The following is a 27,671-nucleotide window of genomic DNA, read 5'->3' as shown; positions in this document are numbered from 1 at the left end:
CCAGCCACGGCCGAGGCACGTCGCGCTGGTTGGCTGTATATCAAGCCGTATCCATGGATCCGTAGTCGTAATGAGGCGTTACGCAAACAGTAGTGTCAATAGCAATCTTTGGGAGTGCCGCCGTGCCAGCCACCGCCGAGGCACGTGATTCCTTGTCCAGAAACTCTATTTAGACCCAGCTCATCGGCAGCGGACGACCCTTCCACCGAACAAGATAGCAGCGGTGCGGAGATTCGCCTTCGACATCAAGCAAGCGTGTAATCCCAGCCGAGCTCGCATAGTCCCAAGGAGCATCCGGATTGTAGTGGTTGCGATTGTTCGTGATTGGATGTCTCTCCGGAGCTTTGGGAAGCGGAAAGAAATGCCAGTCCGAAGTCTCATCGCCACAACGAAGCCGATCGCGCTTAGATCGTTGTGTGTTCTTCTTATCTTCGTCGTTAATCAATCCCACCTCTTGAAGAGGAGCATCCTCAGCAGCAACACTATCATCGCCAGCATCATCGTCCGCGACATCACCACCAACGTCATCTCCACACAACCCTTCGATCGTGACCTCGTAGATGAGTTGCTGGAGCACGGTGGGTGGCGACGCGCACAGGCATAGTGAGGCGTAGCCGAAGCGGTCGTGGAGCCGTGTCGCTTGGGGATGGATCCACAGGAGCCCGTATAGCGGACGATGGAGCCACAAACCCCTACAGGTGACGGCGAAGTCACAGCACCAGAAGGAACATCGGCCATGGCAGCCGGAAAAACAGGGACTGCAGCAGGAGCAGGCGGCGTCATCGAACGAGCACGAGCACGGGATCCGAAGTCGCTGTTGGGGCCCCAGTCGAGGAGGCTCTTAAGGAGTTCCTCATCCGTCGTGTGGGGTCGGACGAAGCGATCGAGGCCATACCGGCCGGTGGTGCCACCAAAGAGTCGCTTGGAAGCACCACAGGCCGTACGGTCGGCGAGCGAGGCGAGAGAGCGGCGGAAGCCGGGCTAGCAGCAGCAGCACAGCAGCAGACGCAGGAGGCACGGCCATTCCTTCGGACAGACCTATCCAAGCCCCAAGTGAACAGGCCCGCACAAGGCAGGCGTGGGACACCCGGGGTCGGACCAATCCGACGGAGAACGGCATCTCTGGCCTACAGCGCAATTTCGGGAATGGCAAGACTGAGGGGACGCGCACGCCAGAGGGAGGGTGAGTATATTAGATATGATAGGTGTAGAGTTGTAGCCAATCAGAGGCAGGCTCAATTTAACTTAGATTCAGTATGCAATACAGAAAGGTAGATGTAGGGCGGCCGTGGAACCTTCTAGAAGGTTCCATCCGCCTGAAGTGCGGGGGCGGCACTTTTCGTTTCGCGCGCCCTCCCACAAGCTAGCGTTTCCTGAAATACTTACCGTCGATAAGTTCTACTTGTTATGGCCTTTCCGCCTGGTAAGTTATCGAAAATCCAAACTACCATCGTGTAGCAGCGGCGCTCGGCTTGTGTGTAATACACTTACAGCACTAAAACTCAAACTGGCTTCGTTAAAAATTCTATTTTACTGGATTTTGCGATTTGGAGACCAGTACATGAATTAATACATACACATGTGTGTCTCTTTTTGAAATATCACTCTTGTAGAGATTGATCACGAGAAAAAATATATACGAGTAATAATAGACAAAATACCAAGTAGAAATCGAGCCGGTAGTGTGCTTTACATAGCTATTCTCTTGCATTGTTCTCGCAACAATGCCACGACAAAAAACGTCCTCAATTATGAAAATTTGCACTTCAGCTCATTTTGAAATAAAACGTTTGTAATGTCATTTTCAATTGCAAATGTTTGTGTACAATATTGGCGCGAATGTTTTTTTTTAAGCTGACGCCAGAAATTGATTAAATGGCATCGCCCCACGACGTTGGCGTGACGATGGAGGGCGAGCGGAGCAAAGAAGAAGAAGATAAAGATGTAGAGAACAACGGAGAGAGAACAGAAGAAGGGACAGAGGAGCAGGACGTCATAGAGCTAGACTCAGACGAGGAACACCACGAAGAAGAAGAACACAAACAGGAGGAGAGTGAGGACGAGGTGCAATTCATGGGCAACACAGAGGCAGCCAATGAACACCAGGGAACTGGCAGCGATGGAGAACAAAGCCACGAGGACGACGTTGTGTTCGTGGACAGCGAAGAGTCCTCCAACGGCCAGTCCGAGCGATCAAGAGCTAACACGGACGCCGTCATGGCAGCCCAAGGATACGTGACGCCAGCCACATTGGAAGCAGAGCTCCAGTGCATCATTTGCCAGTATGCAATGTTCAAGGTAAGCAATTTATTCGACTAAAAGAAACAAATCTAGCCGTTAATGTGGAATTTGCTGCTCTATAGCCAGTGTCAGCGATCTGCGGCCACTCGTTCTGGTAAAGTATCTCAGTATTTTTGCGTTAATTATGAAATTTATTTCTAACATTTCTAAATTGCAGCCGTGTGTGTCTAATGGACTCGTTCTTGACGCGACCAATTGAAGAAGCACAGTGTCCCATCTGTCGCCTTGACATCCTGCAGCCATTCTCGACGCTAAAAACAATGGTGTCGTTATTTTCCGTCAATGTGACGCTATGGAATCTCGTCCAAGTAAGTGTTATATTATTTTTTAAGGGTTATATAAACTGGGGATATCTAAGTAAAGTGTTTCAATTATTGTGCTTCAGCTCCTCATCCCGTCAGTCGCCGAGCGAATTTCTACGTACCAAGAGGAGGAAGAACAGGAATTCAAACAAAAACTCATTGAATTGGACAGTAAGTGGACATTATTTAACCTCAGTGAGCAAGCAGCGAGATACCACGGAGACCAGGACGAGGACGACGCGGAACCCGCCGCTCGATGGGAAGAGGATCATGAAGGACACGACGAGTATCCCGTGGTCAAAGTCGAGGACACTCGGGATGGAAACTTGAGCGTGCTGCGGAATATTGTGCTGGACACGAACGACGAGAACGAGGACGGCTATGTGAATATGCGTGTGGGCCTTGCTATCGTGGAGTTCCCGAGCCTTTTTGAACTGTACAATGAGCACCAGGAGTGCTCCGTGAACGTGATCAAGATGGAGGAGGACGAGGAAGCGGCGGACGGGATGCCGTTCTTCATGAACGAAGACGGAGACGACGACGGCTTCGTCTGCGGCTCGTACTACAACGAAATCAGACTCCGCGTCTGTGATGAAGCGGTCCGTCAAGCTGCTTCTATGTAGCCATTATGATGCTCATCTTTTATTTAACCTGTGGACAGAATAACTGCGTGATGGAGCGAACTCGTGGCGCTCGAGGAGGCGTGGTGAGCTTCCCAGGCTTACGTCTCGACGTTCCGGGTGGTACGAAAATATAGTCAAGAAGAGCTGCTGTGTGTTTACTTATTCAGATACTGTATATGTTTTTTGTTTTGTGTTGGCTAGGGATGTATACTTTCCGTTTTTCGGACGATCTGTACGGACTGAAGCTCAGTATTACTACGCGATTGCGTGAGCCACACGAGGTTTCCGACACCCCTGTCGCTGACTATGTGGGTCTCATCAACGACGAAGCTAGAGACGCTAGTCGTCGTAATCGGAGAAGAGAGCATGGAAGTGACAACGAGGACGATTACGACGAAGGGAATGACTCGGATGACTCGTTCATTGTGGACGATCTGAATGTACGCACTGAGCAGCCAGTTGGTCGCTTCTCTGATGACGAAGCGGAGGATCAGTGGCAATACCACAGCGACGACGAAGCAGCTGATGAAGAGCGAGAGCAGCAACGCGTTGGACGGCAGCAAGCTGGTCGACGCACCGAACGTGACGTTCAATTTGTCGACGAGCATGACGAGGAAGAAGTTTCCGAACACGAGGAGCATGATGGGAGTGAAGAAGCGGAGGAGGAAGTGCGGCCAGGTCGTCGCAATGCTCGCGTAGTCGAAGAAGCTGCGTTCTCTTCGGATGGAGAAGCAGACGTGGATGCTGCTGACGAAGAGAAAGACGAGGAGCAGCATGGCACTCTGGAGGTGGCTAGACCTCGTCGGCGAAATGCGAATCAAATCGTGGATAGCGAGGATGAAGACGAAGGTGACGAGGAGGAACCGGGAAATAACGACGAAGACGAGCATAATGAACGTGGTAATGATAACGAGGACGCCATTAAAGAGGAAGAAGTCGACGCATTTCCTCGAAATTCGAGCCGAAAGGTGAAGCGGGAGCAGTGGTTTGAGAGCGAAGAGTCCGATGAAGAAGACACACGACGTCACTTAGACGCAGCTTTCTCTCCTTGTGAGAATGTGACTCAAGATAGACCTCGGAAACGCAGCAGACAGGTTCGAGTCGTCGACGAAGGCGAAAGTGAAGAAGAGGAAGAACAGATGCAGCGTTCGATCGTAGCAGCCAACTCAGGACATGGCCATGATGAGGACGAAGGCGATGCACACGTCCGGCGAGTGCATCTTTACGACGAGGAGACGGACGAGCGTCACGACAATGAAGATGATGTTCAAAAAGACGACGCTCCGGACTACCCAGACGAGGGCGAGGAGAACGAGTATCAAGAAGAGCAAGATGACTATTACTAAAATTCCAATGAACTTTTTGACGATTTTTTATTTTTCACTGGTAAGATAAAATAAGAAAACAAACGATTGTAGCTGTAGCTGTAGCGTCCTATCAACAGCTTTCAATACTGGGCCTTTCAGATGGCATTATCACTCAAAGAGTAAAAGTTGTTAGCCATAGAGCTACAAATTTGTGGTGTGAGTACAGCCACTCACCGAGCTCCCATCGGCGATTCCAATAAGTGCATTCGTTTAAAGCTCGAATGACGTTACACCGGGTCCTCTGTCCATATGGATGAAGAAGCCACGCAACTTCGAAATGGCCATTTAGCACAGCACGTTTAATTGCGACAGCATTCAACGGTCGACCGATCTCAAGGCACCAGCGAACTCCTTTGATGTGGCCTTGAGTGGCAAATGCGGTCATTGTGGCGGCAGTACAACCTTCCGTCCGATTCTGATCAAGCCAATCGACCACATTCCGGTATTGATTGCATCCATTGCACAAGTGGTGCAGCCTTCGCTTCAATTGGTATGCAGCCACTCGACCACGGCCATGTAACCGCTTCCAGCGACAGCATTCATCGCAGTAACTGTACACCCTTCGTCTCTGTTGTTGTGGAGCCATATTACGACGTCAAGACGTCTGCACGATCCATAGCCCTTCGGATCGATTGGCACTCACCACTTCCAGGTGTCCACTTTTTGCAGCACTGTCCAAATCCCTTGTCGTACACCTTTCAGTTCTGTCAGAATGAAGCCACTTTACAACGTCTAGGTAGTCGCTGGCAGCTGCCGCATCCATCGCTTTTGTAGTGCATCCTGCCTTCCTGTTAACACTTAGCCACTGCATTTCCAGATGTCCATTACCAGCCGCATAATCCATTGCAAGACTATATTATAATAGTGCAACCTTCCGAGCGATTGTGGTGTAGCCATTTTATGACGTCAAGCCGGCAGTCCATTAGTATCGCATCCTTCAGACGTGTTGTCACGTAGCCATTTGACAGTATCCAAGAAGCCATTCTTAGCTGCATTTGAAATAGCCTTGGTGTCCGTTTCCCCGAACTCTGGAACGTGCTTACAAATACGCAACCATTTTACAATATCCAAATGCCCCCCGCTTGCATTGCGTTTCTACTGCATCCATCAACGTTGTTCTCATGAAGAAGACGCACGATATCCAAGCATCCATCAGCAGCAGCTTGAACATCAGCGTTCGATACCCTTAAAAATAACGTTAAATGACCCATTCAAGAAGGCCAACGTGGCCATTGGAATACGCACTGTCAAGCAAGAAATCTAAATCGCGCGATATGACGCCGGGCTGCTGCAAAATCCACTTGACCAGCTGCAAGTGGCAGGTTTTCATCGCAGCTTTCCAAGCTTCCTTAAGATCTACATTTTTCGATAAAAGTGCACACCCACTGGAGTATTTCCAGGTTTCCATTCTTCGCAGCAATTGCCAAAGCACATATGCTTCGTCTTCCCCCACCCGTGTCACAAGCCACTTGGCCAGCTCAAAATGGTTATTATTAATAGCGACTGCAACGCCAAACGACACCATCGGTCAACCTCATGCGAAGATAGTAATCCATAACCAGTGGACAATTTCCGATTGATCAATTCATCCAGAGCTCGTGTAGACACGAAACCCTTAAAGTATGCCGACAATAGCTGCACCATTTTTAGATTCCCCAAACTGATAGCATTCGCCATTGCAGCTGAAAACTGGTATTCTTGAAACTTTGGAAGCAAAATTTTGCTATTGGCACTCTCATTGGCAAGTGCGGAGAGCTTCCGACATAGCAAATGCATGAAATTGGCACTACAAGCGCTGGGCAGCGAGATTTCACGAGAGCAGTCCAGAAACGCGTGGAGGATGGCTACGACATGCGGCAAGCGGAGAATTTCAGAGCCATTGCGACAAACAACACGGACGCAGACCTGAGCTTGAGTGTGGGAAGGCGCGGTGCCATTGAGAGATGGCGCTTGAGCATAGTTGTGGAAATCGCCAACTGGAACATCCAAACGTATTTCGAATACTGCACATTCGGCTAACAATTTTGTCAAAACAAGAATTACTATGAGGTAACCGGTTTCCATTATCATAAGGGGTAGCTTTTGCAACATTCACTTCGAAGGAGGATCTTTAAAAATAGTTGTGAAAAAGAGGAATTCAACCAAGTAGCAGGTGCAGTAAGTAGCAAACGAGAGGCCACGTACTTCGCTATCGGTGACCTTCGTTATTTTGTTACAGGATTCAAGATTAGCTAAGGCGCAGACGCTACGTCTTGGTGGAAACAACGAATGGTTCTCGACGATTTCTGGAGCAAAATTCTCCGCGCATGGCAGGCCTTGCAGCTCACTCACTATGGTGGCAAATACTTTATCGAGCGGACATTGGCGCTCTCAGAGTTCGCCCGTACAACGTCACTAATTCGTGTCGCTTTGCTGATCCTGACGCCTCCCCTGATCACAATCTCCATTGTAATATGCCAAGAAAGCATTCCACTGCAGGATCCAACGACCGGGTGGAAGGCAAATTACGGATTTTGGCCTCGTGTGTGGATAATTGGCTTCGTATTGGGCTCAGTTAAGGCAGATCTTGTAGGGCCGTGGCTTGACGTACCAGCGCTTTCTTCGAGGCAAAAGCTGGTGTATTGCGTCTGTGTGTCAACCGCGTTACTCGTAGTGGGCATGGCAACTTCAGAGCTGTGGGTTTTCCCTGTGCCTTTCTTTCTTCTTTCTCTGTTAATTTCAATGTCCTGGCTGTTCCTGCTGCTTCTTTGTGCTGTGGTGGGCACTCGCGCATTTCGGCGAATACTTTCAAAGCGTGACGAACTGCGTCAATTGTATTATGTGTCGAACCTGCTGGGAATTATGATCCTTGGGTACCCAGCTTTTCAGATTCTCTTCAACAAAGTAAACCATACTGTCTACGAAGTTCCAGTGCTTTTGCTACTCCCAATTTTCAAGATCATCACGAAGCGGTTGTTTGCGCTTGCAGCTTTAAAAAAATGGGATATGGTTCCTGAACAAGTAATATTTACGGTCGATTTTTTCGATGCGTTGTACTTAGTTACATGCATGCCGAGTCTGTCTGCTGTGTCATTTGGGATCATATTGGCTGTCGATATCGCTCAGACAGCGATCGATCTATTCGAGCTCTTTCACCGCACACAACACATTCCAGCGCGTCTTCACAGGGCTGCTCGTATTCGCGATAATGTTGATAGCTTCAGTCTACTAGCTTTTGCTCGATTGATTTGTTTCAACTCGAAGATACTTCAAAACCAAGAAATTCAAGTGCGATCGTGTATTCCCCATCAACTATCACACCAGGAAAGGACTGTATTGGCGCAACTGGAGAGGTGTTCGGCTGCCTGTCCGCCTACAAATCTTGTTCATCATTCGCTGAATAGAATCTCTACGTCACCTCAGCGATTGGTCGCGATCCCTGATCACGGTCGAAGTGCTGTTGCTGTTCATCCTCATCCTACAGTATCAGTCGCCCCAAAGAAGACACAAGGAGATGATCTTGTTAACGGAGATAAGGAATCAAGTGAGCTAAACTCATGGATCGTCGACGGCTCTGATGCTCTCCAGGAGGCTCTCGAAGTTCTTTTTACAGCTGAATGTCTCATTCTAACCGAGTATCTGGAAATCGTTGTTCCTGTACTTTATGGCACATTTTTGTTTGCCATGACACACTTGCCTGGTGCACAATACCACACAGAAATGGCTAGCGTGACTCGTGAAAATGTCGCGAACACGGTGTCAAGTGTGCTCATCTACGCAGCACTTGAGCTTCTCTCCTTTATCGCTCTGGCGTTCGTCATGAAGCGTAATTGTGGCATCGACGCGTATTATCAGCTGGCTTTTGTATTGCGAACCCAAATGCCATTCGTGTTGTCGAAACTGATCCTATGGATGATGTTCACGCTTACTTTTCGAGTTACGCATTTTGGTACGTTTCGTTAACGATTCCCCCCCCCCCTCAATAACTGTGTCTTAGCGGGGGCTACAAAATGTAGGCGCGGACTTGTCTTTTAGGTTTGACTGGATTGCAAAAAACTGTAAGGAAGGTGCTTGCAATAATTAAAGTTTAATATTCGAGTATTTTTTCTTTTTTTTAATATTGTTTTTGTCAAAACAAAGTCCTATTTGATTTAAGCTAATCTAGATAATTTTGGGTCGGATACGGGTCAGGCCAGGTCAGGGGTCAGCAAGCACTGCTACAATGCTGCTAGAAACTGTAGTATTACCTCCTTGCTCACGCGGACCATTGCTGAAGTCGCTCAATCTCAGTTTCTCTGGGAGATCTACAGTAGTTCGGCATAACTATCTGAGCCCTAGTTATTTTGATAATGCTAGAATCAAACCTGGTCTCGGGAATTTTACATTCTGCCTTTTTGTTTTTCCTTATCAGATTTGAAGTTTTACCGAAAAAAAAGTTACTTCGAAGTACCAACTGCCGGGAAAAGATTTTTTCATCCCGTCCGAAATGAAAAAAAAAACATCTTATAAATCTTTAAGTCCCAAAAGAACAGAGTGTGACCAGCATGTAAATTTCTGTTTACTGAAAACTCATGGTTGTTCTGTACTGGAAGCTACTTGAAAGCTGCCTATCAAGTTTCTCGAGTGTTAGCCCCTTGGTTACTCAACCGCTTCGATTTTGTAAGCAGATATCGCTCCTGGGTGGCTCTTACGGGTGCCAAAGCCAGTTTTGAGGTAGCACGCGCTCTGACCATCGTCGTTCTTGCTCACAAAAGTGAGGGCCTTGCACTTCGCGTCGTCCAGACACGCCTGACAGCACAAATCAGGCTGCAAACCTTTCTTCATGCTCAGGTCGTCACCGTAGTAATCCACTCCCACCTGGACGTCTGGGCACCATTCCGGCGCTGCAACACACTGGTAGTAGCCTGCGTTCCACGGCTGACAGAAGGATCCGCTCGGGCAGCAGGTAGGGCCACTATTGGAGTTGCCACACGAGTCTCCGATCTTCGCAGGACACGTAGGCTCCGTGAAGTCCTTGTACGCAGCGGAGACAGCTCCCTTCTTCGCTCTACGTCCAGCCGTCGATGACTTGAGGTAACACGCCGTCCTACCATCAGCGTTCTCATTGATGAAGGTGTAGGCAGCGCAGCCACTAGTTTTGGTACATCTCTCACAGCAATCAGTCGGGTATAACCCGTAGATAGTCTGGAGATCGTTGCCGTAGAAGTCGACGTCAACCTCTTGATCAGGGCATTTGTCCGGACGACCGATACATTGGTAGTATTTAGAGTCCCACGGCTGGCAGTACGCATTGTCCGGACAGCAAGTGACTCCATTCGAGTTGCCACAACTATGCCAGAGTTTCGCTTGGCAACTCGCGTTGAAATCCTTGTAAGCGGCAGACACCGCTCCCTTCTTTTCGACACGACCGGATGTCGACGTCTTGAGGTAACACGCCGTCCTGCCGTCGGAATTTTGGTTCACGAAAGTATACGCGGCACAGCCGCTGGTATCAGCGCATTTGGCACAGCAAGCGTCCGGCTGGATTCCGTAGATGGTCTGCAGATCGCTCCCGTTGTAATCAATGTCAGTCTCTTGGTTCGGACAGAGCTCGGGCTTGTCGATGCATTGGTAGTAGCCTGAGTTCCACGGCTGGCAATAGCCATAGTCGCAGCAGTTCATCTCGCGAGGGCGAGAACTGTCACCGCAAGGGCCACCAATAGTGTTCTGGCAACGGATGTGAGACTGTGCCGACGAAATGGTCGTCCACGCCGCCAATAGTGAGAGCACGGTCGTGACTTGCATGGTCTTGAATGCAGGTCCTTCACTTGGATTTGTGCTCGAAGAGGAAAATCGAGAAATGAGCGCTTGGTGGCCACGAACAGGTTCATGTATGCAACGGACGTGAGGCTGGTGGGTTCAATGCAAATGCGACTTGCTACAGAAATGTAGACAGTGTGACGGATGCTACGTGCTTGAATCCGGTGTTGTGGGTATAAATTGTTTCATGAAAAAAAATATACTGCATTCATGAAAGCTTGTACCGGTAATCTTAATAGAAGTTTTTTTTTCAAATGTGCATCTGTTGGTGGTCACTTCAACAGAAAAATGTTGTGCAAGTATCCTAAACTCCGCAAAGTTATGGAAAGCGATCTGCCAGTTATTTTTAGGGCGACAGTAGGGTTGTTTGGAATAGAAACATGTGCATAACGGTCGCGGCTTTTGAACGGTTTAGCGCACTGCACTCACGAAACAAGGCTCAATGGCAGACGCAACGTGTGCTGACGTGCCCTCTGTGGAAAAAACATGGAGCGCATCCACCCTGCAATCCTTCTCGGAAGCTTCAGTTCAACCGCTGCAAAATTTGGGAAGCGTCACCGATGACTTCCGGTCAGTGACGATATCTTCATCGAAGCTTGAGCTCGAACTGCAACAGCGGAATGAAGTGCCAAGGCACGGAAATGACGCCGCGACTATCACCCCGCACCAATCTTCTACGTCGGTAACAATTGGGCCACCTACGCGAAGTGGGAGTTGGCATTCTAGCTCGCCTCGAAACACAATTCCAACGAGGAACTCAAACAGTACATTGTCCGCTCTAAGTGCTGCGGCTGCCTCACTGAAAGGCAAGACGCATCAGGTGGCTCGACAGCATAAACGTGCTCTCTCCGCCTTTCAACAGAAAGGAGGACTCGTCAGCTGGCTTCATGGCGAAATGGGGGAGCCCAGCGCGACAAGTGACCAGAAACACCTTACTACTTCCGATGAATCCCACTTTGTTGTCGACAGTGAATTGTGCACTCCACCGAGTCCTCGTTCACCGATCGATGCAACAAAGACACATGTTGCTGTCGGCCGACGACGATCTGTACCAAATATTGAATCCAATTCCCTGTTCGATAACTTTTTCGAGAAAGTAGCCGCAGCCACCACATCTACCCCATCTTCCCCTCACGCCACAGTAAACCAGCTACGCGCAGCTGCAATTACCAACGATTCAAAAGGCAACTTTGAAGCCTTCACCTCGCCAGAAAGCGGTCGTCAGCGAGCTGCTACGACCGACCTACCACCCAGGACAAATGCCATCGTAGCGTCGAATGGGTCAATCTCGAAAGCCCATTCTGCTGCGTCACTAAGCCAGGTACCTCTACCAGAAACACGCTTTTCATTGGACGAGGTGTTGTCAGATGAATGGAGCTGCTTGGTGTTGTGGACTCATCTGTACAGCTCGTCTGTTGGTCGGCACCAGCAGCATCATCAACGCCTGAGCTTTTTGATTGAGACTACCTTTCGAATAACGCCACTCTACCAAAACCTACATGTAGTAGCCAACGAATCTACAGATAAAGAGATGGATTTCAAGAAACTAGTGGCTCGTCTAAAACGACTGCACCCCCGCTTCGTCTCCCTGAATGGAGTAAATAATGGCGTTCCTGTGGCGTCACCTGCTGCAAGTCGCGCCAAGGCTCAACTCTCCATTGCGATACAAACTCTACTCGACCAAAAAGTATTAAACAGCGAGATGACAGCTGGTACTCATGTCGAGAAGGCAATCTCAGCACTTCTCCAGTTGGCTCGAGAAGTTGAGCGAGAGTTCCGTGTGCTTGGTACCAAAAGTTACGTCAATTTTGCGGACAGTGTCGTCTATCGCAACTTTTTTGCTAACAGATCTGGCCCCGGGAACATAGAGACTTTGCTTCGTGCTGCTCGAATCCCATTCTATCAGCAGCCTAAAGCAGCGAATCCTCATAGTTTAGAGCTGCTGAGAGCACAGCACGATGAAGATCCCGTCACTTTGTTCGCTCGAGCTGAGTGTCAAGTATTCGTTATCACGGCTCTACCCGACAACTCCATCAAGCTCACAGATATCTCACCTCATACAAGTAACGCAACGGCACAGCAAGTTTCTTTTCAAACGATCCAGCCATTCTTGAATCCATCGAACGCCCACCCTGAAGCTTCAAGGTCATTGGCATTCAACTTCATCGCTGGAAGTGGCTCTAGTGCTGTCCACGGTGCAGTCATGTGGCTGCCAGCAGAGCAAAGCAGTGCGCTGGGCACTCAAGACTTACCAAGTGGCCTTTGCGTCATCTCCAAGTTCCCACTCGTAGATTCCATGCGCCATTTCCTAAGTGCATTGTGGAGAGACATACGCAGCAACACTGAAGTTACGGATCATTGTGATCAAGTGATGAAGGCTGCAATTGCTATGGGAAATCATTTTCCCTCTCAATCTATCGATGAGCTTCCGAGTCTTGATTTTAAACTTGACGATCTCTTCGATAGTTTATCATTGACGAATGTACTTCGACTCTTTGCTTTCGTTCTATTGGAGAAAAAGATCATCCTGGTGGCATCGAGCTACACGGTATTATTCTGTGCAAGTGAAGCGTTAAGAGCGCTGCTCCATCCGCTCGTGTGGAGTCACGTGTATGTCCCCGTGTTGCCATTACCGCTCAAAGACTGTCTGCATTGCCCCACACCGTTCATCTTTGGACTCCACGAGTCTTATGTGCGTCGTAGCGACATGCCAAGACCTTCAAACGATCTGGTTGTAGTCAACTTGGACCGTGACTCACTTACAGGCGGAGGAGATGTGTTCTTGCCTCCAGTGCGTCAATCGACGATGCGTGAAGAGCTCTTCCGTTTATGTAAACCACACTTCGCTTCTCGAGACAGTGTAGACCGCTTCGATTCTGGAAAGCGTACCTTGCCTACTGCTGCGATCCGACGAGTATTCGACAAACACGTTCGAGAGATTCTTGCATCACTGGAACCCTGCGTCAATCGCCTTGAGTTTAGTGGTCAAAATGTGGCGGTGGTCGACAACGACAACTCGAGTTTGTGGCCTGCAGACACTGTTCGATTCTGCCCCGCTTTGCTACATACACAAGCCATGTCCACGCACCTCGCATCTCCTCGATCCGATGAAATAGAAAAGAGCTGATACGCATCTGCGTCTAGCGAAAGAGATATTCTCTAAAATTTATTTTCAGAGCAATGTGAAAGAATGCCTTCTCATTTTGATAAAAACAAAGAGATATCTTACAAATTGTAGGTGAAATTCGCCATGAAAGACCTCTTTTGCGCTCATTCCTTTAATTAGACACCTCCATCGACATCAGCTTCAGGTAAGCCTCGACTTTGTTTTAATTGTACCAGAGTTATTAGCACCACCCTTTTTTAAGGAAAACAAACGAAAAAAAATTGAGTTACCAAAGGCGATGAAAGAAACTAGTAAGAATTAGCTGCTATCTGTTTCTTTGCGTAAGCCTCTTCACTCGACACCATACTTGTCCTTCAGATCCTGTAGCTCCTTTTTCTGCTTGTTAATGTCGACTGCGCCCTTACGCTGTTGCATCTTGTTGGCCTGGTAGTACAGCACGATGAGGTAGCGACCACAGACGTTGAAGCCCGACAAATGGTCCACCGCGTTCTTGGCATCGTAAATATCCTCGTAGACGACGAAGGCTGTGCCTCGAGTGTCGTTGTTGACGCCCAAACGGATCTGCCGGATGGCTCCGTACTTGCCGAAAATGTCGTATAACTCTTCGGAGGAGATTTTGAATGGCAAATTACGCACGTACAACACGCGGTTCACTTCCGGCGGAAGACGAGCCTGTGGAATGTCACTGAGGTTAGAGAGGAGATGCCGAACAAGTGGCGCAGACTGACAGCACGTACGTTGCCTCGACGACCTTGCACCGACATGACTGTGACCAAAGGAAGAGGTTCCGTTGAGCTGTTAGAATTGCGTGGGACACATAAGAACGAAAGTGAAAAATATATCGGATTGTACAGGCTTTCAGTAAAAAACTGGAAAATATGCTACCGGTACGTGAGTATGCTTTAAAATAAATCGGTAGTGTAATCCCTGATGAGAACCAGCGGCCCAGCCCCAGTGTCACCTCGCACTTGCATAGTGAGAGACAATTACGCTTTTGCTCCATGGAGAACTTCAGCACGGTTTCAACAAAGAGCGTACAAGCAACTAAACCTTTACCACTGCTTGCTTTGATTTGTCGCGGCCAGTGACGAGTAAAAACGTATTACAAATATTGGCATTGATCAATACAACTTGCAAAGCCAGCAGTTACAATATGGCAATACATACTGCAGCCCTCACACCAAACCGGCTACCTGCTCAACCCGATTCGAAAGCACTTATCCCCCGTTAATTTTAAGAAGCTGTTGGGTTTGAAGCATGCAAGACATGCTGATATACTGCAATCAAAATTGCGCCCTCGGTCAGCATTGCAGCTCTTACTGCTACTGATGGCTTACTCCAATACATATGGCATAGCGTTGTCTTCTTTGTTGTCTTCAAGGCTTGTATCTGGTGAAAGTGTATCGTACATGTAACATCTTACTTTTTTAATAAATTTACAAGAAAAAACCGATCTCGGGGCGAGCTCTGGATCGGACCAGCTTCCGATAAAGCAAATCCAGTAGATAATTCGGAGCGCGAATCATTTCAATCCTTTCTAGCAACAAATAGAAATTGCTGTTCGATTCATTCTCGAGCTAGTTAGTGCAGTTCACTTTCGAATTACTCCTAGTTGAGCTAAGATGAGATTCTTTCCCGTCTTTACCTCCATTATCGCCTCGCTCAGTGCCGTCCATGCCTTTGAAACAATTGATCATGACCAAGTTCGCCCTTTCGCACAGCCCAATGCTGCTACCACCAAGGAAAAGGCTGCTGTCAAATACAAGCCTCAGCTTTACATCGAGGACGGATGCCACCCGTACCCCGCTGTTGAGGAGGATGGGACAATCAGCGCAGGACTGGAATGGTCTGGCGATCACAACGGACACTGCAAGAAATCGCCTAGGGGATCGCAAGTTTACTCGCGCGGTGGTTCCTACAAGGACAAATACGCCATCATGTACGCATGGTACTTCCCTAAAGGGAAAGGTCACTCCCGCAAACACCATGATGAACACCGCCACGACTGGGAGTTCGGCATCATCTGGTTTGACCGTGATTCGGATACCGACTCATCAATTGCCGGTGTCACGACGAACATCGGTAGAGACTTGCACGACGAAGTTCCGCTTCAACCGGTGCATGTAGTCGGCTCACACATCAAGCTGGAATCCTATTCGACCTTCTGGAGCGCCAAGCAGGGCCTCCGCCTCACCAAGAAAAAGGGCGATATCCAAGATCTCATTCAGTGGGAGCAGCTCCCTAAAGCAGCTCAAACAGCACTTAATGATGCCGACTTTGACACCGACAAAGCTAAGACCCCCGTCGTAGTGCCATTCAACGACAACTATTTTCAAGAGAAAGTCGCGGCTAGTTATCCGTTTGAGTAAGGCGACCAGATACGGCAAAGTAGCTGTCATTGCACTTGACCCGTTTTATCGGCATGTTTTGGCCAATCGAATATATTCACTTTGCACCCGCGTTTTACAGAGTTTACACGTGGTTCTTTGGTTCAGCGCTCTGTAGTTCGTCACAGAATAACGCATCGAATGCGTATCGAAGCGGATCTGTTAATACTGAGAGTTTGAAATTCAAATTCTCAGTATTAACAGCGTGGACAGGCTCGATCTAATGTTAGGATATTTTTTTAATAATAGTTACAAGGTTTCATTCTATGATATTTTATGATAGATTCTCGTATTTTCCGATAGTACTAACAATTGTAAATGATCATGAGTAGGTTCACATGACTAAAAGAAATTTTCTCTTTTAAGTGAAAGAGTTTATTAATATATTTTACTGTTAGTTCAGCATGGAGGTGGTACCCAAGTTATTATAAAGTACCAACCGAATTCATGCTCGACAACCGACTTAATCGTGCCCCACAGCTACCCTGGCTTATCTAGACTTCTCTTCCGAACGGGTAACTTGCTGCAAGCCTTGCTTGGAAGTAGTTGTCGTTAAATGGAACTACAACCGGCGTCTTGACTTCACCAGTGTCAAAACTGGCTTTGTTTAATGCCTCCCGAGCTGCTTTAGTGAGCTGCTTCCACTGGATAAGATCTTGAAAATCTCCCCCTCTTCTTGGTGAGGCGGAGCCCCTGCTTAGCGCCCCAGCAAGTCGAATAGGATTCGAGCTTGACGCTTGAACCAACCACGTGCGTTGGCTGTAGCGGAACCTCGTGGCGAAATTTGCCACCGATAGTCGTCGAGACACCGACAATCACAGACTCGTTCGCTGAAGAACCGTCCAGCCAAATGACAGCAAACTCCCAGTCATGGCGGTGACCATCATGGTGCTTGTGCGAACGGTCCTTTCCTTTGGGAAAGTACCATGCGTACATGATGGCGTTCGTGTCCTTGTAGGAGCCACTGCGCGAGTACACTTGCGACCCTTACGAAGATCCCTTGCAGCCTCCATCGTGGTAGCCAGACCATTTCAGTCCTGCACTGACTGTCCCATCATCCTCAACGGCAGGATATGAGTGGCATCCATCCTCGATGCGGAGCTGCGGCTTGTACTTGACAGCTGTCTTTTCCTCGATAGTGGTAGCACCGGGTTGCATGAGCGGTTCAACTTGATCGATAATGTCAAAAGCGCTGACAGCACTGATCGAGGCGATAGCAGCGACACAAAGGTGCTTCTTGGCGCGAATTGAGAAATGATATGAGTCGGCTCTGCTCAATTCGAAAATGAACTCCACTAACTCACTAAGCACTGCTCGGTGAGCAGGCAGCTTAATTATACCTCTTACCCTGGCGAAGTACGGACAACAAAGTCGGTTCGCTCATTGGGTTCTGTACTTCTTGTTTTTGAAGTAGTTAACCTTGCTAAGTTCGCAAAGATAGAAATGATTACACTCGGGATCCTTGTTAAATTTGCCTAAGCTGATCCACTCGTTGCCTGACACACACTCACAAATTGATTGCGGGTCCAACATTATGAGGTCTGTACATGTATTGCTAGAAGGGGCCCTGTTCTCACCAGCAGTCTTCTGATTCGGGTATCGTACGGATCGAGCGAGAGAAGGACAATATTGTTCGCATGTTGTACGGTGCAGCTTGTACCTCACCATGGAAAATACTAGCTCTTAAGGACAAGGTTTCTCGACCACTAACACATTTCAGTGCCACACGCTCAGGAATCAACGGCGGTGAGTGGTTCGAAATCGCTTACCGTCGTAACTCTGATCTTCAAAAGTCTCCAGGTTGTGCAAAGAAATATATAACTACTCAAATAGAGATTGATCTACTGGTATTTGAACTGTACTGGTGTAAAAATATCGATACCATTGATTTTAATTTTGCAGGCGAGCTGTTCACTTAGTACTATAAGCTAGATACTAAAAAATGGATAGCCGTACACTTACGTATCCATCACCTTACGCGATGATCTCCTGCCAAGGTGACGGGTTCCAGTCAGGGAAGAACTTGGCAATCGTGGCCTTCACCTCGTCCTCCGTCCCCGAGATGCCACGTCCATCCGCTATTAATATGCGCGTTTGAATGTACGCCACGGGGTTGGTGTCGTAGCCTTTCTTCGTCTCCTCGTAATCCACCAGCTTGATCTGAAGCTTCTTCCCCAACTTCTTCTCTAGTTGGGCAGTGATCTCCTTTGGCGATACTCTGGCAGACTCGAACGACAGCTGAGCTCCCTCGAGGGAACTCTTCGTCGCAGTGACCAACACGTGCGCGACGAAGCGGCTGCAACCCGCGCGCGTTACGATACTCAGCTTGGCGTCACCCTCACCCACAACGCTGATGAAGCCTTCGTCGAAATTGTACCCCAGGAAGCTACGAGTAAACATGAACAGCCTGTTATTTGGCGAAGACACCCACTCACTGTTGCAAAGGTAGACTCACAACGGCAAGTACTCAGACCACAGACCACTGTGGAAGAGGTAAAAGGCAGTTCATGTTTCTTCAGAAGATCGCGAACCTCCTTCTTGTACGGTGTTGGTTCCGTCCGCTTCACGAAATCCAAACTGTAAGACATAAACGGGGGTAGTTAGCATGGTGACAAGAAAATCCCCGCCCCCCCCTCAATTTCCATACCTCTGTTGGCACAAATAGTTGGATACCTGCAGCTTTCGCTGCTTGGACGAACGTGAGTTGGATGGCGAGATGTTGTGAAGTGATCGAGCTCACACTATATAAAGAGTGAAGAGATTCGAGTAAGTCTTACTCAGAAAAATGAATGAGCAGGGTAATCAGAGGAGCTTACACGGTGTAGGATAATGCGTCCTAAGACACGTCCTAAACTGTCCTATTTGTCCTAAATTTTACAGGGAGATTTTGGAGATGTGTCCTAAAAAGCGACTAATCCTTCGTTACAGAATATTATAATTTGTGTCCTCCAGATTGTCCTAAACCTCAAATATTAACTTTTTCCGGACTATCTACGTAAATTTACGTAAGAGTTACTTAAAACTCACATTGGCTTTACTTATTGTCCCAACCATTTCTGAATCTCCACTACTGCAGCCAAGCATCATGGACCATTGCGGCTACTCCTTCTGCAGCTAGGGCGCTCGCCTATCTGGCCTCTGCTGCCACCTGCGGAAGCAGTGTCTTGTCCGCTCTGCTCACGAGCGCGAACATTCAACAGTGCGGCACGGACCACTGAGATCCCGGACCAGGCCACCATTGACACGATGTGCGCCTCGACTGCCTGCAACACCCTGCTCGCTGACGTGAAGGCCATGAACCTGGAGGAGTGCCAACTGCCGGTCGGTGTCGGTTCCAACTTGAAGGCCGACCTGGTAGTCTACGTGCCGTCCAACTGCCCATCGACATCGGCTCCCAGCCCGGACTCGCCTGCCACAAACGCACCTGTTGTCGACACCCCGACGACGCCAGACAGCTCGACGAACCAGGCCGAGCACACTGCCGCGCTAACCAAGACCCCCATCGCTTGCTAACCTCGTCTTCGGATCGACTTGCAGCCAAGTAGCCCTTGCGAGTACTTTGCTGCTTTTTGAGCCCCCCCCCTATGTCGTCACGTTCTGATTATTAACCGTCGTTTGCTATGTGCATGTTGAAGTCGCTCAACCGTTATTAGCGGCTATTATTACCTTCAATGACTATCATCCTTTGAAACACTTTAAAAATATTGTCACACACTTTGTAGTAGAGAAGTTTTGTTGAGGTGCTTTTCGCGCACAACAAAGAATCGGCTGCTCTTGGAGAGAGGGGCTTTAAGATGTTTATTGTTTCTAGCTAGGCCAGTTGAGGATATGGCTTGAGGACAGTGCATGTTGGGCTTGGTGTTGTCCTAATAGGACAGACTGAGTGTCCAGTTGTCGAGTGTCCTATTAGGACACGCGGACCCTGGCTTGTTTCGTCCTAAAACTCATTGTGTTGTCCTAAATATGGGTTTGTTTATGAGCCGAATTGCTAGTTTTTTATCCCAGGTTTTAGGACAATAGGACACTTTAGGACTCCTACCGTCTTACCCCGCATATAAGGCATATGTGCTGTAAATGAATACAACACTGCTGGTGTGTTATATTCGTTTAGAAAGCCTATGTGTTGTACAACGAACAAATTGTTTGACTTTGAAGAAGCAAGTTTGTGGGTCCTGGAATCTGGCTTGATCGTTGAGGCTTGACCCTCCTACGCGATCGGGTAGGGCTCAAACCCGCCTGCGTGCAGCTCACATGATGTTGTGATTGGTAGCGGGTCTTTTCTTTCTGTTGTGGCTGCGTTGTATACGGAGGTTTTGCTTGTTAATATTATGAATTCTACTATTGTTTTTTTATAAGAATCGTTTGCACAAATGCATTACATGTAATCACGTGTATTATATTATGTATCCACCTACTTTCACTGCGAAATATGATCCGGAGCAAACCAAGCACAGTGTTTTCAGAGGATTTTCAACCGTTTAAGAGAATTTGGACACCAGCTTGTTGTCCTTTTCAGCAGTACGTACCTATAGCTACGTCGCTCAGCACTCATGGCTGTGTAAATTATAAAATAAGAGAGCTAAAGCCAAACCGACAAGTTTGTTCAAAAGGGTGGTTGGTTGGGAGCTCTCAAAGAATATTCATTGGTTGGTACAGCCTTGTGTTTTAAGTAGGTTTCAGCCACATGTGTTCTAATTAAGTAGGTGGTCAAATTGAGGTTTAAGCTAGATGTCGAGCGAATCCCGTATTTTATTTAGAACACATATGCCTTATATGCGGGGTAAGACGGTAGTAGGACGGATTCTCTCCTACCGCTTACACGACTTCTTTGCCGACTAAAGCTTCTTTTTGTTGTATCACTCTCCCGAATTGAACATTTACGCTACCAGCCCAATCCTCTGGTAGTGCTAATTCTGAAAATGTGTAGGTACAAGTATCTGGTAGCACTTAACAATTCTATTTACTGCTAGGTTAAGCCCATATTAGTATAATCTATTTATATGACTTCTCCAAGTCCTTTAAAGAATTAACAGAGGTTTTTTGAGAAGAAAACCTCGTGTGTTTGATTGTTCCATTATACAGTTTCTTACATATATCATTAGATAAAAATGCATCATTAGACGATTTGTATGCCAAGCCGATTGGCAGTTTTTGAAACGATTATGAACCAGATTGCTTTTCAAAGCTCTTTTTCCTCCTTCTTCAGGATATTTTTAAGTTTGATTTTGATTATTTCTAATGATACGGTGAGCAAAAACTCCAGCCTCCACAAAGTGATCATTTAAATGTTCGGTATTTGTAGTGTGTGCTGGGGTTTCACCTTGGTTTCACCTGCAGCTGGACTCGGGCGGGGGCAACTTCACCCGGATGTGGCCGACATTGCAGTCAATGGGTGGAGTACGGAATGTCTTCCGTTGTGTCTGACGCGTGGTCAGCTGTGGACTTCAATTTCACTTGGACTGCCAGTGTCCTTGTGGACTGCATTAGCATTTAGTATTGCCAACTGCATGTTTCCTTTCTGTGATGAAAGGCATTCATGTCCACTTCCCTTGCTGCTTAGTCGCTCAAGATGAGTGGCTAGCAGCAGATTGATGAGAACGAGCTGGTCAGCACCAGACTCATGATCTTGTTCACTTTGTAATTTGCACGACACAGAGTACATCAATACATTTGGCTGCTACTTCCGTGCGGGTTGGCCCCCGCATCGTCGTGTGTTTCCTGTTTTGCTTCAAAATCCCCGGGCTATACTACATAGAATTCATTAGTAGAATTTTCACTGTCCGTGCGCCATCTATCGACGTACGCCAGTGACATTGAAGCTATTTATCGCTGTTCGTCTACCGTTTGATTGACGGCGAGTGCAACTATCAAGACCCAGCTCTTATCACTTCAAGATGATGCGAGGAGCTGATGAAGACAGACCCCAATCCAGTGCAGTACCGGTATTCCTTCCGATTTTACCACCCAAGATCAAGTCAGTTTCACACGAGGCGCTGGTAAAATTGAAGAAGGAGCGCCGTGACTACGAGACCAAGCTACACAACCGGTGTCGAGTGACTGGAGGGGAGTACGAAGCGGTGGTGGGGCACATCCGAGACTCTTTCGATGCCGACCTCCTCGAGGTGTTTTGCGAGTTCCAGCTGAACGTGGACGCCGTTGACGTGACAGAAGGAATTCTAACGGCTGAAATTGAGCACATCGTGGCTAGTGTGAAGAATAAGGCGCTGCCTGACATCAAGGGCCTTTTCAAGAAGGAGCTCAAGATGAATCTGGCGGAGAGCGACGTGACTGCTCGCGTCGTGGATTACTTCAAGTGTTTCAAGACCATCGTCGACGACAATGGGTTGAGCGAGTGCTTCGTCTTTGAGAGTGGGAAACGTGGGAAGTGCAAGATGTTGACCTCAGCGTTGAAGCCACCGATGCTCAAGACGGAGGTAAAGCAGTGTATCCGCTATACACATTCTGAAGCCGAGAAAGACCCCAAGGTGTTGTTCCGGCTCATCGTGGAGCAGGCGACCGAGCTGGAACGCCAGCACATCCGTCTCAAGGGTCAGAAACGTGAGGCCTGGAGTGGCGAAGAGAAGCCCAAGGTCAAGCATACGTTTAAGTCAAAGAACAAAAGGGACCAAACACAGACTGCGGCTAAGGCTGACCAGAAGACTATCGCCGGGTCACACCCGAAGTCCAAATTCTTGAACAAGCCAAGACCGCCGCCAGGACCCTGTCCTAAGTGCGATGAGATGCACTGGCTACGGGAGTGCCCTGTAGCGACCGAAGTGGAGAAAGCTGAGCTGCTCAAACGTTTTCGCAATGGACGGAAGTCCAAGAAGGCAAAGACCAAGCGACTTGGTGAACTCCTACCGACTGCTGCGCGTACTGTATTGCTTAATGGAGTACTTGAGCTGCCAAATCGCCCCGATAGTGGTTCGGACTACACTGTTATTGGTCTTTCGCACTGGGAAAAGTTACGGATGTTGGATCCCGATATTCAAGTCCAGCAACCCGAGGTTCCGGTGCAAAACCAGACTTTCGGTGACCAGAAAGTGACAGCAACGCAGATGACAAAAATACGAGTACGTATCCACACGGCAGTGGGACCGGTGGAACCGATGAATCTCGTGGAAGTTCTCGTGGTGGACGTGAATGATGACGAGCTCATCGTCGGCAACGATCTCTTGACAGCATTGGGGATCGACGTGGACCGTCAGCTGGAGCAGCTGGCGGGTCGCGGAGATAATGAGATGGCCGGCGATCCGATTGAATTGGAGGCCGACGAAATGCCAGTGCACGTGAATGATTCAGTTTCTATTGGTGGTGACAATGATATTTTTGCTGCCGTGGAGAAATTAATTGATCGTGCTGTGAGCTGTGGTTTCCACAATAGCATAGTGCTTCATAGCCCGTCGGAGCGCTTGTTTCAGATGAAACAAGCACCCCAACACAATTGCGTTCGGAAACTGTGTTTGTAGTGCGTCCAAGAGTGGCGCTTCGAAGTCACAAACAATTTCGGCCGGTTCGAGTTGCTGGTCCGTTGATTGTACGATAAAATGAATCATATCCCAGTAGGCGTCGCCAGTACGCGAGGTGCTCTGAATGTAGAACACAGACACGAACACTCCAGAGGCTCGGTCGTGGACCATGAACACAACGCACTGTGCGTAACCCTGCGGGACACACCGAAAAGTGTCATCCACAAACAACGTGGTACCATGATAGCGTAGTAGCGCGACCAGAGATGGATGCGCCCACCCAAGCAAGCGGGAAGGCTGGTTCAAATCGTCGCGATTAATGGGGACGTAGTGAAACTGGAAAAAAGAAAGCTCCTCGTCTAGTGCCAATGAAAGCGGTGGAATTTCAATAGAGCCGTGAACATTGCTAGAGTAATGCGCGCTTCTTGCTCGGTGTACTCGTCGGACAACTTGTTGCTCTGACAACCCACGAACAGCGTTGGGAATGTCAGCTGAGTAGAACTGGCGTCGCAATTCTTCCCACAATTGGCGCACAGGCCAAGCGACGTGCTCAATCGTAAGAAGGTCGGCTTGAGCTTTCATCTGGTCCTCAACGTTGATGACGACGTTGGCAATGGCTTCGATGCGGCATGTGTGCAGCTTTACAGCAGCATACGCCATCGATGCAATCGTAAACGCCAGCTTTCCTCTTGCAACCTTGGCGAAACTTAGAGCATCTATACACAATTTTCCTTGAGGACGACCATGCTTTGCAGTACTTATAGCTCTTGTAGAAGCATGTCGTCCGCTCCCCACGTCGTGGCACAGGCCCCACATCATTTGCGAGTTGCTGTCGAGCTTGCTCGAACAGCAAATCAGTGCTAACGACGTCCTCGACCGGCTCAGCTGGCAATACTTTGCCATTCTTCGGCGCGCCCTCAACCGACTTAGCAGGCTCCGCCTCGGCATTCACCGACGCGCCCTCGTTTGCCTCTTGATTCATCTTCTCCACTGACCAACGCACAAGCAGCCTCGAGCCTGAAGAAGTGCGTGAACTTACCAATCATTGGCATATCCCATGTCAGATCTCCAGTAAGATAAATATCTGATCTAGAATCTGATCAGTTCCGTATACGTACCTTTTCGGAGCTAACCAACGTGAGTTGGCTGGCGAGATGTTGTAAATTGATCGAGCTCACACTATATAAAGAATGAAGAGATTCGAGTAAGTCTTACTCAGAAAAATGAATGAGTAGGGTAATCAGAGGAGCTTACACGACTTCTTTGCCGACTAAAGCTTCTTTTAGTGACGACTCGTCTTCGTAGTTCACCTGTACGAGCGTCGCATCACGGGTTTTGAACGGCTGAAGCTCGGCCTACATAGATTCAATACTGTAAGATCAGAGAAGAAGATATACATCATGGGCACTAGTAGTGCATCGACCAACCTTGGCCATGTCCCGAGTCAAAATCGTCACACTGGCATTGGCGTTAAGCAGGCCATCCACGATGCCAGAGCCGACACAACCGGCCCCGATGACTGCGAATTTGGTGAGCGTGGACATTCTTGATAAAGATAGAAATAGGCGAATGAAGTCAAAGGACGGATCTGCTGATCCAGTTGAATATGTCAACTTCGACAAAAAGGTGGCACTGTGCCGACCCCACTATAAAAGTAGCTTGAATACGTAATACGTGCATACGTTATTCTTCATCTTCGACTCACTCTGACTGTGGAACTAATCAGTGCTTGGGACTAAACAAGATACACAACAGAAGTTCCTACGTCGACATATAATTAACTAACACACCCAGATTGAGCTACAGTATTTCACCTTAGAATCTTTTTCAGCGACGACTTCACCACACGGTTCCGATTTGGCTCGCCGACTACGATCCCGATGGATACGGCTACAGCTCAAGTGGATGCGAAATTCCGCTCTGTCTCATGCCATGTCCCTGTTGGCGAATTCACATTACATTTGCTATAGGTATCAATGAATTGTTGAGTACACATAATTATATATTAATACAAAAAATGATTATTTTGCGTTCTATTTCGCATCTGTGGATTTCCAAACAATATTGAGGGGAGTGTGATTTCAAAAAACTTCAGAGCTTAACATGCCCGAATAACATTTTTGCAAAAAGTGCGTGCGCCAATCGAATCACGTTTGAAATTTGACCATCTCATAATTCCCCCAACGACTTGTACCAATCGCAATCCGCGTTTGTGATACGTGGCACCATATGGATGTTGCACTTGGGTATACAGATACTCAGATATAGGTATTCCTCTGATACTGTACACTCATTTGGCAAAATGCCGACCATGTTATCCTCGGACTTAGATGAAGAGAAAAAAAGGTCAGTCCTCATTTGTTAAATTTTAAGCCGAGGAGCGAACGCGACTGGTCGCTTATTTCAAGAAGCTCGCTGCTATCCCCACCGGGATCTTCTCCGTCAGAGCCTACCCAGCCATACACGTCGCCGCCATCTCCGCCACCAGCGCCGTCGCCGCCGTACTCGTCGCCGGGGTCTTCTCCGTTTGAGCGGACCCCGTCATACCCGTCGTCGCCATCTTCGCCATCAGAGCCGACCCCATCATACCCGTCGCCGCCATACCCTCCGCCATACCCGTCACCGCCATCTCCGCCGTCAGAGCCGACCCCGCCGTACCGCCGCCAACATCAGACCCATACCTGTTGCCGCGATCCCCATGTCAGCTACCCGTGCAATCTGTGACTGTGGAGACCGATAGTAGAGCTATCGACAATCTCCGCGGCTACTCAAACAGTGAGCATGGGTCTGCGAATCATGGGAGTGTCGTCGTTTTCACGGATACCGTTAGTAGTACTATCGACAACATCCGTGGAGATGATAGCGCTCAGATGGCGACGAACATGAGAGAGAATTCTTTTCAGCTGCCCGTGCAATCTGTGAGCGTGGAGACCGATGGTACAACTATTGACAGCCTCCACGCTTACTCAAACAGCAAGTGCGGGTCTGCGTGGAGTGTCGCGTCAAAGGTGACTATCGAGCACCTCCATGAAGACGGTAACTCTCAAAACACGGTGATCGCGACGAAGTCTCCTTTTCAGCGACGACTTCACCACACGGGTCCGATTTGGCTCGCCGACTACGATCCCGATGGATACGGCTACATCTCGAGTGGATGCGAGATTCCGCTCTACCACATGCCATCCACGGTAGAGTCTCTGTTGGCGAATTTACAAACGCTTGTCGATCGTGAGGATCTTCGAGACATGCTCCAGTTCTGCTATCGTCGATTCTTCATTGATATGTTTTTCATGAAACGCTTCTTTTCCAAGGGATCGCGGAAGTTTAAGCCATCCGACTTGTGGTCACTTTCCCAAGCATAAGACGCATTTTGAAAAACTTGCGGCAGATTGAAGCCTCTACCACGCGCGCCGACGGCCTCGTCAAATGGTATGCCGGATTTACCAAAGCAAGGTGTGGGTTCGTTATGAACCCTATCTTGGGGCGCACAGTGCATTCTGCATAATGTGTCGGCGAGCCAAATCGGAACCGTGTGGAGAAGTTGTCGCTGAAAAGGATTCTTCGTCGCGATCACCGTGTTTTGAGAGTTACCGTCTCCATGGAGATGCTCGATAGTCACCTTTGACGCGACACTCCACGCAGACCCGCACTTGCTGTTTGAGTAAGCGTGGAGGCTGTCAATAGTTGTACCATCGGTCTCCACGCTCACAGATTGCACGGGCAGCTGAAAAGAATTCTCTCTCATGTTCGTCGCCATCTGAGCGCTATCATCTCCACGGATGTTGTCGATAGTACTACTAACGGTATCCGTGAAAACGACGACACTCCCATGATTCGCAGACCCATGCTCACTGTTTGAGTAGCCGCGGAGATTGTCGATAGCTCTACTATCGGTCTCCACAGTCACAGATTGCACGGGTAGCTGACATGGGGATCGCGGCAACAGGTATGGGTCTGATGTTGGCGGCGGTACGGCGGGGTCGGCTCTGACGGCGGAGATGGCGGTGACGGGTATGGCGGAGGGTATGGCGGCGACGGGTATGATGGGGTCGGCTCTGATGGCGAAGATGGCAGCGACGAGTATGACGGCGGCGGCTCTGGTGGCGTATATGGCGGCGACGGGCAGATGGGGTCGGTTCTAACGGCGGAGATGGCGACGACGGGTATGACTGAGTCCGCTTGAACAGGAAAGACCCCGGCGACGAGTACGGCGACGGCTCTGGTGGCGGAGATGGAGACGACGGGTATGACTGGGTCCGCTCTAACGGAGAAGATGGCGGCGACGCGTATGGCTGGGTAGGCTCTGACGGAAAGGAT

General features: G+C 48.7%; 5 protein-coding genes and 3 pseudogenes across 5 annotated transcripts; 4 read left to right on the top strand and 4 right to left on the bottom strand.

The window, feature by feature from the left end:
- Positions 1 to 1,875: 1,875 nt before the first annotated feature.
- Positions 1,876 to 4,572, top strand: PITG_10285 (uncharacterized protein; the record flags this gene model as incomplete). The annotated part of the gene is made up of 6 exons (XM_002902061.1): positions 1,876 to 2,298; positions 2,364 to 2,395; positions 2,459 to 2,609; positions 2,687 to 3,202; positions 3,265 to 3,346; positions 3,428 to 4,572. The coding sequence occupies 6 exons, from the start codon at positions 1,876 to 1,878 to the stop codon at positions 4,570 to 4,572; spliced, it is 2,349 nt and encodes a 782-aa protein (XP_002902107.1).
- A 4,156-nt stretch (positions 4,573 to 8,728) lies between these two features.
- PITG_10284 (cellulose binding elicitor lectin (CBEL), putative) lies at positions 8,729 to 10,367 on the bottom strand (the record flags this gene model as incomplete). Its single annotated transcript, XM_002902060.1, has 3 exons — positions 8,729 to 8,733; positions 8,820 to 8,876; positions 9,264 to 10,367. 3 exons carry the CDS (start codon positions 10,354 to 10,356, stop codon positions 8,729 to 8,731), a joined length of 1,155 nt encoding a protein of 384 aa, XP_002902106.1.
- Positions 10,368 to 11,742: 1,375 nt separating this feature from the next.
- PITG_10283 (uncharacterized protein) lies at positions 11,743 to 13,498 on the top strand (the record flags this gene model as incomplete). The annotated part of the gene is made up of 4 exons (XM_002902059.1): positions 11,743 to 11,757; positions 11,801 to 11,872; positions 11,915 to 12,718; positions 12,797 to 13,498. The coding sequence occupies 4 exons, from the start codon at positions 11,743 to 11,745 to the stop codon at positions 13,496 to 13,498; spliced, it is 1,593 nt and encodes a 530-aa protein (XP_002902105.1).
- A 330-nt stretch (positions 13,499 to 13,828) lies between these two features.
- PITG_10282 (pre-mRNA branch site protein p14, putative) lies at positions 13,829 to 14,501 on the bottom strand (the record flags this gene model as incomplete). The annotated part of the gene is made up of 3 exons (XM_002902058.1): positions 13,829 to 14,170; positions 14,236 to 14,264; positions 14,384 to 14,501. The coding sequence occupies 3 exons, from the start codon at positions 14,499 to 14,501 to the stop codon at positions 13,829 to 13,831; spliced, it is 489 nt and encodes a 162-aa protein (XP_002902104.1).
- Positions 14,502 to 15,120: 619 nt separating this feature from the next.
- On the top strand, positions 15,121 to 15,867 carry PITG_22916 (NPP1-like protein; the record flags this gene model as incomplete). The annotated part of the gene is made up of 1 exon (XM_002902057.1): positions 15,121 to 15,867. One exon carries the CDS (start codon positions 15,121 to 15,123, stop codon positions 15,865 to 15,867), a length of 747 nt encoding a protein of 248 aa, XP_002902103.1.
- A 533-nt stretch (positions 15,868 to 16,400) lies between these two features.
- Positions 16,401 to 17,061, bottom strand: PITG_22915 (annotated as a pseudogene; the record flags this gene model as incomplete).
- An 801-nt stretch (positions 17,062 to 17,862) lies between these two features.
- PITG_22914 lies at positions 17,863 to 18,625 on the bottom strand (annotated as a pseudogene; the record flags this gene model as incomplete).
- A 409-nt stretch (positions 18,626 to 19,034) lies between these two features.
- Positions 19,035 to 19,392, top strand: PITG_22913 (annotated as a pseudogene; the record flags this gene model as incomplete).
- Positions 19,393 to 27,671: the final 8,279 nt, after the last annotated feature.

This window comes from Phytophthora infestans, genomic scaffold, assembly GCF_000142945.1.
Source record: "Phytophthora infestans T30-4 supercont1.18 genomic scaffold, whole genome shotgun sequence".
In the NCBI taxonomy this organism is placed as follows: domain Eukaryota; phylum Oomycota; class Peronosporomycetes; order Peronosporales; family Peronosporaceae; genus Phytophthora; species Phytophthora infestans.
The sequence above is the reverse complement of the archived record's forward strand: the minus strand, read 5'-3'. Positions and strand labels throughout refer to the sequence as shown.